General features: G+C 43.1%; 1 protein-coding gene across 1 annotated transcript; it reads left to right on the top strand.

The window, feature by feature from the left end:
• Nucleotides 1–1,502: 1,502 nt before the first annotated feature.
• LOC148884146 (uncharacterized) lies at nt 1,503–10,500 on the top strand. The gene is made up of 5 exons (XM_089020856.1): nt 1,503–2,435; nt 8,294–8,404; nt 8,477–8,584; nt 9,448–9,582; nt 9,741–10,500. Exons 1-5 carry the CDS (start codon nt 1,751–1,753, stop codon nt 9,929–9,931), a joined length of 1,230 nt encoding a protein of 409 aa, XP_088876982.1. The 5' UTR covers nt 1,503–1,750; the 3' UTR covers nt 9,932–10,500.
• Nucleotides 10,501–11,412: the final 912 nt, after the last annotated feature.

Genomic DNA, 11,412 nt, shown 5'->3' with positions numbered 1-11,412 from the left:
TCGCTGCTTTTGATGACGTCATATTTCACCTCGTCTACGAGTAAGCTCAAACGACGACCGCGAAGTGTGGGTATTTGGTTCCGTATATGTAATCGCCGAGGGACAAGACTCCACAGCATAGAAATAGATAGGTAATAGAAGTGGCGTAGAGACGAGGTTGATGGCAAACCCGGAAGTGACGTCACGAGTTGTAGCGTCCATAGTAACGTGGCTTGGTTTGGCATAGAAATGGGATAGTTTGGAGCGTATTTAGGTCTATTTAACGTATGGATGCTGTAAAAAGGAACAACAGTTGGGGGCCGCAATGTTTCGCTTACGGATGCTTCAACTACAAGCTGAAAAACAAAGGAATTTCGTTCTTCAAGTGAGTGAAAATGAAATTTCTATAAAAAGAAAAAAAAAATAATTGGTTTTGCGATGTTTTAGCGACTAATTTTCGTCCTGTTTTCGATCTTCGACCGTGTATACGTACGTTCTAGCTGTTCTTCATTCAAGAATTATATGTGCCACGTTCTTCAAGATTGTCACTCGTGTTGTTGCTGCAGTTGGCCATCTAGCCCTTTTCGATTTGGAACACGAGATCATAACCCGAGATGGTATTGAGAACCATACCATAGACCTCATCAGAACCATCACTAATATCTTCCTACCATATCACTCGCCTACAGAATGATGACTTCATGAAGAGTTTTCTTCGATCAAAACTGAATCGCAGTGTAATTTTTGCAGGTCAATGAGGTTAGAAGTTTCAAAAAATTTCATCTCATTGAAGTCATCATATGGTTGACTAATTAATCAGCTTTCATTGTTTTACTGGCTGTGACAATTGCACACTCAATCTTGCTGTAAAAGTAGTGGAATATCTTGTTCAAATTTCTGTGGTTGTATATTAACTGAAAAATTAGTTTAACAACGCCCCCAAAAAAGGCATTATTATTGAAAAATAATTATTAATATAAAAGTGTTGGACTATACACAGTGTTACCTAATCCTCTACAATTTCTGATTTAGTCCAATTCCGATCACCAATTAAGTATGATCATTCTTTATGAATGTTATTTTTTTCACGTTTGAAGATTGGTTACAATCACACTCAAAAGATAATTATACTATGTATTTGAATTTTCAATCTTAAAGAGCTGTCATTTCTATTATTCATAACATTTTTAGACTCTGAATAAATATACATCATTAGTGGTGTATTTAATTGCGATTGTATGTTTTGGATTATAAAAAAATTATAATCCAAAGCATATTTGATCTTGAAAGTTGAGGTTTTTGGACTTGTCCGACTTCACATAGCGCCGAAAGACGACGTGAGAGTGAAGTAGTTGTCTTTTAAAACATATTTAGCCACAAAGTATTAGAATTTCGTCGAATATCGGAAGAAAATCGACGAAAAACGAGCAAAAATTATTCATATGGTACGGAACTGTGTCAGAGGCTTCGACTCGTGGCGTCATCGGTGACGTCACGACCCAGTGATCGCGGGGCGCAACGCTATTGCCTCCTTCGGGCACTTCTAAACCTATCTATTTCTATGCTCCACAGAGCCAAGTGCTTTTGGGCATTTAATCCCGCGTTTGGGTATTTTGCTCCGCGTACGTCATCGCAGAGCGACAAGACGTCCCAGATCCGTTTGGGTACACTTTGGTCCGGCACGCGTCATCACCGTGCGACGAGACGCACGGCCTCCATTTTTATAGCAAATCGCTTCCGATGATTTGTTTACACTTCTTCTATTCTTATCATGGCTGAGCGCAAGTTCACTCGGTGGTCAGATAGCGAGGTATCGCTCTTCTTGAAATTCGTGGCTCAGGAAAAGATCCAGCAGGAACTGGATGGACCCCGAACCGAAAAAGCCTACCTGGAACTTTCCCAGCTCATGGCCACGCACGGGTTTGACCGCAGTTCTCAGATTTGCAGAGAGAAATTGAAAAAGATGAAGAGTGACTACAAAGCCAAAAAGGACCAGGGTCGCCACGGCGGTTTGCGCCCAAGCGATTGGAAGTGGTTCGGTCAGATGGAAGCCATCTATGGTCTCGGACGCAACAGCCGAGGGCTCGGCGTCGAAGCCAAACACAAACAAGAGTGGTCGGTGGAGGAGACGGGATGTCTCATCGCACTGTGGTCGTCCCCCGAGTCGCGGAACAATTTTGCGGGCAGGGTCAAGCCCATGATGGAATTCATTCGGACGGAGATGGCCAACGCGGGGTTTCGCCGCACCGCGGAACAGATCAACAACAAATTGAAGAAACTCAAAATGGAATACAGGGACAAGATGAAACGCCTGAAACCCAGCGACCTGGCGCAAATGCCCTTGTATGAAATGATGGAATCCGTGCTCGGGAACACGCTCGCGCCGCCGTTGACGGACAACGCCAGTCCTGCCACTGCGATCCCGGAGAGCAACGCTGACCCATCCGCGGCCATTGGTAAGTCAATGCTTCCAAGTATAACGGAGGCTGTGGCTTTGACACCCACTGCCCCTTGTCTGTATCAAGTGCAAGATGCCGAACCTCCACTTGGTCCTGATGCAGCAGAAGAATTTTGTTAGTTACTACTTTGCATTTACTAGTGATGACATTTCAAAAGGAAACGTTTCACATTTAAATGTCAAGTTAATAATAATACATTTGATTTCTAAGCGGCTTTCAAAACTCTCAAGGTCACTTTACAGTCACGGGATAGGTTTTTCTACGGGTGAGCAGCGGCAGCCACACGCGCCAGCGTTCACTCAACCCGGAATAACTCAAATAGAAAGCTAGCTCACTAACGGATAGCTAATAAATAGGTAATAGACCGCTCACAGCCAGCCTAATAGATAGCCAGAACAGCCAGCCAGCTAGACAGTGAATAGCTAACCAGCTAGATAGCCAACAGATAGCCAGCCAGCCAACTAATTGGATTGGTAATGACTAATAGATAGCTAATAACTAATGGATAGCTAATAACGGACAGTTAGGACGGCAAAAAAAAAAAATCATTGGCACCCACTCTCGAGGACTTGCACGCTGCAAAAATCGAAATAACGGCGTGGAAAACTACTGGACCCTCCGCACCCTGCCCACCACCTTCTTCAGCGACTCCCCTCAAGTAAGGCGTTACCGATCCAAATCCAGCAAAAACAGCTTATTCCCCCATCGCTTTTAACTATGAACAGTAACCCAAACATAACTGAATAATAATAATAATCCGTTTCATTTCTAAGCGCCTTTCAAAACTCTCAAGGCTACTTTACAGTTACAGGATCAGTTTTTCTGTGGGTGAGCAGCGACAAAATGATTATTCATGTCTGTTGTGTCCAATGGATCGAGGCGATTGAGGTCAAATCAATTGCGCTGCTTGGCAGAGGCACAATTGAATTTGGCAAACGCCGTCCATCCTCATTTTCCAATCGGCTTTGTCAACTGATGGCCGCTCTCATTGAAGTCGTGTCATAAATAAGAATGCATTTGATTTCGAAGCGCCTTTCAAAACTCTCAAGGCGGTCACCAACTACGGCCCGTCGGCACATTTGGCCCGGCCCCCTGAACAATACCAGAGGTGCTATCAGATGTTTTTCCAATTTGGCCTGCAGAAAAATAAAAAAATCCTTTTACAAGTCAAAGGTCGGTTTTCCATCATTATCTCTTCCTATTTTAATCAATGTAATTGGATTGGATTGGATTTGCCTTTATTAGTCTCGCAGTGGAGAAATTTATATTTCACTGCAGCAAAGTTATGAAAGAAATGAAAGTAGAAAAGCAAAACATAGGAGCTGCTGGAAAGGCAGCCACTCTCGCGGCGCCGTCTTGAAGTCAAAAGAACAAAAAAAATCAATCAATTAATCAAAAAAATTAATCAATGTATGTTGTTTATAATCGTGATTGAATAATACGAACACGCCTGCTCACAATAGAACGCTAAAGGAGTCGCTCACAAGGCGAAGCGACACAAGAAAGTGACGTATGAGGAAGTGGAGGGGAGTCCGGTGGTACATTCAGGTGCGCTCAGTTTGGCGCCCCATTTGGTCCCAGACCCGTTTTCTTGTGTAAACCTTCCTGTCAAAGAGAGAACGGAATAATGGCGAAACGTTTAGGTAAGAGAAAAAGTGATTCAGAATGCAGGGTATTTAACCTGCAGTGGACAAACGATTATTTTTATGTTCAATGCAAAGAAAAGGCTGTTTGTCTCATCTGTCAAGAGGCGGTGGCGGTATTCAAAGAATACAATCTTCGCCGACACTATGAATCCCGTCACAAAGACAAGTACGATAGCTTGCAAGGCCAAACGCGAGCAGACAAACTCTCAAAGCGAGAAGTGGACTACTATCTCAGCAGAATACATTTGTACGCAAAGCTCAGCTGAAGAAGGCATCCGTTGGGGCAAGCTTTCGGGTTGCTAAACGGCAGCGGTAATCCTTTCACGGACGGAGAGTTTGTTAAGAAATGTATGGATGCTGTCGAGGAGGAGTTGCGTCCCGAGAAGAAAGATGCATATAATGCCCTAAGTCTGTCGGCGAGTACAATCACCAGACGCGGCGAAGAAATCGGGATTAATGTTTATGCCCAGCTGCAGCGGAAGACTAAATAATTTGACTTTTTTAAATTAGCACTGGATGAGAGCACGGACGTGTAAGACACAGCGCAACTGATCATTTTTATTCGTGGAGTGAGCGTAAACTTTGAGATATGTGAGGAGCTGCCAGCCCTCCAAAGTCTCAAAGGGACTACAACGGGAGAGGATATTTTGGACCAAGTGTACCAAACCACGAAGAAGTTGGACCTGAGTTACAGAACCGTGATGTTCTGAAAGACGCATTCAAGCCCAACAGTCTCATTGACGTCGATGCCGCCCTCCCAAACGACACATCTCCAAACATCCAAAAACACGCAATGAAAATGTCCACAGTTTTTGGCAGCACGGATATCTGCAAGAAAAGCTTTTCTCGCATGAAACGGCTGAAATCTCAGATGACATCAAGATTGACAGAAGAACATTTGCATCGGTGCTCGACACTGGCTGGAACTAGAATGGAACCCGATCTTCAACTCACCAACCAGATGCAGACTCACAGTTGACACTGATGAACATACATAGGTAAGCTGACTTTTCGGACTTGAATGAGTCATTCTGAGCAGAAACAAATATAATCATAATCACATCTACTGAGATAAAATCTATCTTTACAGCCGTACTGGTAGTGAAATGTATTGTGCTGTCTCACTTAGTTGACCTTCTAGACCTGCTTCCTTTGTGGTTTTCACAGAGAAGTTGATGAGAGAGAGCTGCAAACAGCGCTGTCTGTCTACAAGCCTACTGGAACCTCCAAAAGGATTCGAAGGAAGGAACACAAGAACTTGAAGAGACTGCTCATGTGTGTCAGAGAGATTGTGCGCCGACAACTGAGCTGAACTTTTATCTGTTAAGATTGTGCAACAGAAAGTTAATGTTCCATGGCTTTTTTTATGAAGAACACAGAGAGAGTTATTTCGTTATTATTTATTTCATAAATAGTGTTATTTATTTCCTGATTTTTTTTCTGTGAAGAACTCAGAGAGGGTTATTTAGTTATTTATTTCATAAATAGTCTGTGTAAGCTCTCAGTCGTACAGGAGTGGTCCATCGATGAGAAGGTTTCTTCAGCCGTCATCTGTACAAAAGTGAAGGTTTCGGACGTTTCGCCTCCTATCCAAGAGGCTTCGTCAGCGAACTAAAGTCTGACTGGTCGTATCGGCCCCATTTATATATCCCTAATGTCCAGACATGGTGGCGCCGGACACAGCTATGATAGGTCCCTACTCTCAGGTTGGGGGGGCGGGGGACCCCTCCCTGTGGCCCCACTGATTGTTCCTACATTCCTGACTAACGACTGGCCTATTTGCCCCACTCCCACCGGTATCACCTCATCAGCATAACGACCCTCATCAGCATTGCGAAAGTTGCCTAACCTGTTTTGCCTAAGCAGGCTATTGTATGAACGATCCAAATTGAACCTCACACCACCAGACCGATTTAACGAAGGATTTTGTTGTTTTATAAGAATCGCTTCTTTTACGCCCCTTTCAAACCATCTATATTCTTTCGCTAAGATTTTAACCTCATTGTCGTCAAATGAGTGGTTGCTAGCTTTTAGGTGCAAATGTACTGCCGATTGAGGCCCACTAGTATTATCCCTGAGAGTAGGGACCTATCATAGCTGTGTCCGGCGCCACCATGTCTGGACATTAGGGATATATAAATGGGGCCGATACGACCAGTCAGACTTTAGTTCGCTGACGAAGCCTCTTGGATAGGAGGCGAAACGTCCGAAACCTTCACTTTTGTACAGATGACGGCTGAAGAAACCTTCTCATCGTTTCATAAATAGTGTTATTATTTGTTTCCTGACTTTTTTTTTCTGTAAAGAACGTGGAAAGGGTTATTTGGTTACGTGTGGCTTTCTGGAAAACATTTTTTTAAGCTCCCCTACGATCGTCACACTTTTTCTGTTACAAACTGACACCGGCCCCCCATCACAGAAGGGAAACAAGTTATGTGGCCCTCACAGGGGACCCCTGCTTTACAGTCACGTGATAAGAAATGATGCTTGTTTTCTCAGCCTTCTGGTTTTAACCCTCATATTATGTTGACAAAAAAAAAATCACGTTGATTATGTCGTGGGTCATTTTTACCCGTATGTCAAAATCCACAAAACAGTCAAATAACCATTTTGTGTTTCTGAGATGTTATAATGTCAGTGATGTTGGATCTGACACTGTGGACAAAGGCTCCAACACAGGAAGATTGCCTTTTATTGCCGGCAGGGGACGCAGTCATTCAAGACAGACGCCCAAATTCTGCAGTCCTCTGCCAAGCTATTCATAGAGAGTAAATGCACTTTTAAAGGACAACCGACGCTTCCGGCCGGACAAGTTGTGTCCATCATTTGTAAAACCACTTCAAATGACTTCTACTGAGCATATTTTACAAAGATTCCACGGAATATAGCTATAGTTTACCTTTTAAGACTCATGCTGAATATTCAGGAAGTCTTGTTTTCCATTTGATGACGATGCCTAACGTGACGTCACAGAGGGAACGCCCCTGACCGAGAAAGCGACACACAATGCATTTTGGGTACTTTGTTTGCTCTGAAAACTTCGTGTTGATGGCGAAATTAGAAGGAAAACACATGAATAATGTGATGGTGAAACGTTGGGTGTTGCACCAAGACTACTATTTGATACTAGTTGACACAAATTCCGGGACCTTCTGAAACTCGCCACTTTTGAGGTCATTTTGGGACACTTTAAGTCATTTTTATTGGTGTTTTGCATTTGACTAAAAATATCAGCCTGCGTGTTTTGGGTATTTTAGATGCAATAAAACGTTTTTCTGATGTCAGGTGGGAAGCAAAAAAATGATGTCGCTTGTCCTTTAAGTAATACACGAGTAAAACGTTTCTTGATTTGAATACTACGCTCCTGGACGTCCCAAGCACCAGGAGCTATAAACAATGGAGCATAGACATTTTAATTGGTTGTCTTTCCCTGAACCGATAGATTTGTAACCCAGCTAATGGGCTCTTCCTGTGAGGGAGTTTCAAGTCCTAAATTCTGCCTAGGTGGGTAGATTATGGCTAGATGTCCTAGATCAGGGGTGTCAAAGTCATTTTTTGCCGCGGGCCACATTGTAGTTATGGTTTCCTCTCGAGGGCCGTTATTAATTTGGGGAACCCATTAGAATGTTTAAATCCCTTCAAATATTACATATAGAGCACACAGCAAATTAACGAATAACTCGTTTTCAAATCTGAAGTCAAGAATAATGACTTTTATTGTGGTTGATATCCAAAAATATCAAAATTTGGCTCAGATTTTAGCAATCATCATGGAATTTAACAAGTTTGGCCGGAATTTAACAAGTTTGGCCCGCGGGCCGGATTTGTCCCGCGGGCCTTGACTTTGACACCTGTGTCCTAGATGAAGATGACAGGTTAACAGGCTGTGTCTGTTCAATTCAGATTGACCCTCGGTTTCTGTGCTTTCATCGTGTACTCGAGTCACACGTGTTCACTAAGCATATAACATGAACCCTTGAACTATGACAACTACTATTCTGTCTAATCTCTATCATTAAAACATACTTGACAAGAGAAACAACCTATTTGAGCTATTTTCAAAGTGTTTTGAAGAAAGTCAACACAAAAACGGCAAGCCGTCGTCCACTAATATGAGGGAAAGCAGTCTTTTTTTTTTTTGCGGCAGCTGCATAATAGCGCCAGCGTACGACAGCACAAACACAGCGAAAGACCCTTCTCCATTTCCAGGTTTGTCTGTTGGCGACATGATGACAGGCGATACTGCTGCCCCGTCACGGCTTTGCCAGCCACCGTCGCCTTCCTTTCCAGTGGAAAGTGCCAAAAATGACGTCCCAACAGGTTGGATACCAGACGATTGGATTTTTATTTCGTCTGTTGTTATTATTGAAGCTATTTTTGCATTTTGTTGAGGTTTGTCCACCGATGACCACGTCATTAAAGCAGAGACCGACACGGCGCCGCTGCGTCCGCCTTTTTATTGCAATTCGGCAATAAATGAAACAAACACTGTCAGAAGAGGTAAGATTTTTTTGCTTGCTTTCAGGCGGTGATTTACTTTTTAACTCATTCACTGCCAGTGTCACGGTTTGCAAGGTGGTGGTGGTGGATCCCAAAATAAGCAGGCAGGAGGCAGCAGCAGGTTGTATTTGAGAAATTGTATTAACATGAAGCCAGCAGGAACAAAATCCAAAACATCAAAGTCATTCGAACAGAAAAATACAAAGTATCAAAGAAAACCATGAGTAAAAATCCACCAAGATGAAACAAACCTGACAGGGTGCAGAAAACACATACACACTACTACGACCCGACACCGAATGGTCGTGCCGGGAGTCCTTTTAACTGCCACTGATGAAGACGACCAACACATGCGCAACTGTGACAGCCAGACGTACCAAAATGTGTCCGTTCCAGTGCCAGGGTTTTTGTCATTGTCACTAGAATTCCAGGACTCACAGAATATTGAGTGTTTACGACTACTTAAACATTCAATGCAGCGTAAGACTCTCTTCGTCTCGAGTTATCTGAGCTTGAAATGAGGGCGGCTGCCCAAAATACAATACATACAATGCAATTTTGATTGATATAGCGCTTTAACAACAGCTGAAAGTGTAACAGAGCGCTAACACGGGGAAAAAAAGGAAAATGCTGCCACTTTTGGAAAATAAAAAACATTGCCAGAGGCCATGGCCAGCGCTTTCTTGGCACCCAAGCATGAAAAGACTAAAACCCGAAGTGTCATATTTTCAATTCCCGAATAAATTTGTGAATGGCAGTGAAGGAGTTAATGTTCTGGATGATTGGCGGGGGGGCAACTCATTGCGTGAAAAGATTTCTGTGTGAAACGATCAAGGCACACATCGTGGTTGTGCTATTTTTAGATTTTCCCGCTGAAGATACGTCGGTGGATAGTAGTGACGACCTTCCACCGGCGGCGGCGGCGGCGGCCCTTCCGCGCGACTCGCCTTCACCGTCCTGCAGCTCCAAAGAATGTTCAACAACAACCACCAAAAGGGGTACGATTTGTCATCTAAGACTCGCAAATCTGTTTTTGTCATGTGGAAAATATCCAATTAGGGTTTCTGGTTTTTTCCCCGATCCCGACTGGGCGAGGAGGGACCAACGGCCGTAAGCTGAAATCTTTGGGTTGATGTTCAATCCTTGTTGTGTGCAGCAAAAAGGAAGCGAGCGAGCGACGGCCTCTTGGAGTTTTTGGAGCGATCGGACGAACGCTTTTTCCAGTTTAGCCGAGAGCTGATGCACAGGATGGAGGAGGACACCAAGTCCCTGATTGGACTCTTAGGACGCATGGTCACGGTCGTAGAGGCTTCAACTCCAAATAATAACCAAGATCGTCCGAGTTGAAGCGTGACGGCAGCTTGCTTGCCTGAGCCTCGGACCCTGTTTTTAGACAGCGTGATCAACCGGCAGACGTTTGTCAATAGCAATAGATTGCACTCGATCAATCTCAAGTCCCTCATGTCGAATTCAAAAGGGAAGTCCACATCCAAATGTTCAAAAAGCTCGACGTGGCCCTACATGCCGTATTTTCTCGGCTATGATGCTCAAGCGGAGAATAAGGCGCACCCCCAATCAATGGTGTATTTTCAAACATATAGAAAGGCACTCACTCACTCCTTCAATGAATGAAAAAAGTTGTCCAATTATAAGATAGAAATAGATCCAAACACAGTGATACCTTGGCTTACGTACTTAATTGGTTCCCAGACAATGTGTAAGGTGAAAAGTGTGTATCCCAAAAAAGTAATTTCCCATAGGAAACCATTAAAATGAGAAGAATCCGTTCCCAGGACCCATAAAACATAATTTTCTACTTTTTAAGCATTGAAACTACACAAAACATACATTATTTTATGTATAATAAATGTGATATGGCATTATAATTAAAGAAATAAACTGTCCTGTATAATAAAGTGGTTTTATTGACCTTTGTGATGGTCGTTGATGGCTTGATGGAATGGAGTGGCCAGTTTCATTAGCATTAAACACTTGATGAGGACGGTAGCCTTCTTCTTTCACCTTCATCTTGAGGAATGATACCTTGTCGGTGCTTTCTCTGCAATAATTTTACCTTGTTCCTCATTAATTGTTGAGCTGGGCCAATAGCTTTTTGCATCAAGTGTACAGATGGCTTGTGCGGGTTATTTGTGGAGCCTGATTGATGGGATATTTAACCTTGCAGTCGACACTGCCTTTGAACTATCAAAGTTAAAACAAGTCCAAATTTCATTGTTTTCTATCCATTTTCTCACCATTTCACTTTTAAACTCTGTCGTCTCCCTTTCGTGTGTGTGTGTGTGTTTTCTCACTCTCTCACTCTCTGCCTGTCTCTTTAATGTTTAAACCCCCCCCCCCCCCCCCCCCCCCCCCCCCCCCCCCCCACTGCTGCGTTCTTGACCTTGTGGCTTTAACCGAAGACTGGGGTCCGGGAATAGATGACAAAACAGTCAGCCACCATTTTCTTGTTAGGAGAACAGGCTCGTTCGCGAACGACACATCACTCGTTGTGGCGCTGTTTGTATCCCGAAAAATAGTTTGTATGCCAAGGTAAAATTTTCCTCAATGTAATGTTCGTACGCACGACTTTTTCAAATTAAATTGCAGGGAATATAAACAGAAATTTGTCAATGTTGAAGATGCTTTTTTTATCATGATATACAAAATGTTGCTGATATTTGTTGCTATAATGAATGACTGTATTTTCTGTTGTATAAGGCGCACTCCCAAGGAACGGTGTATTTTCAAACATTTTCCATATTGTATAAGGCTCAACTTCAATGAATGAAAAAAGTTTTCATTCATATATAAAGATTTGTTTCACCATA

Source organism: Hippocampus bargibanti, linkage group LG18 (genome assembly GCF_051943395.1).
Source record: "Hippocampus bargibanti isolate YZ-2025 linkage group LG18, ASM5194339v1, whole genome shotgun sequence".
Classification (NCBI taxonomy): domain Eukaryota; kingdom Metazoa; phylum Chordata; class Actinopteri; order Syngnathiformes; family Syngnathidae; genus Hippocampus; species Hippocampus bargibanti.
The sequence above is the reverse complement of the archived record's forward strand: the minus strand, read 5'-3'. Positions and strand labels throughout refer to the sequence as shown.

Coding starts and splice junctions, on each gene's coding strand:
- LOC148884146 (XM_089020856.1), top strand. CDS start 1,751: ATGGCTGAGCGCAAGTTCACTCGGTGGTCAGATAGCGAGGTATCGCTC. Junction 8,405..8,476: donor CAAAAATGACGTCCCAACAG/GTTGGATACCAG, acceptor CATTTTGTTGAG/GTTTGTCCACCGATGACCAC. Junction 8,585..9,447: donor AACAAACACTGTCAGAAGAG/GTAAGATTTTTT, acceptor TGCTATTTTTAG/ATTTTCCCGCTGAAGATACG.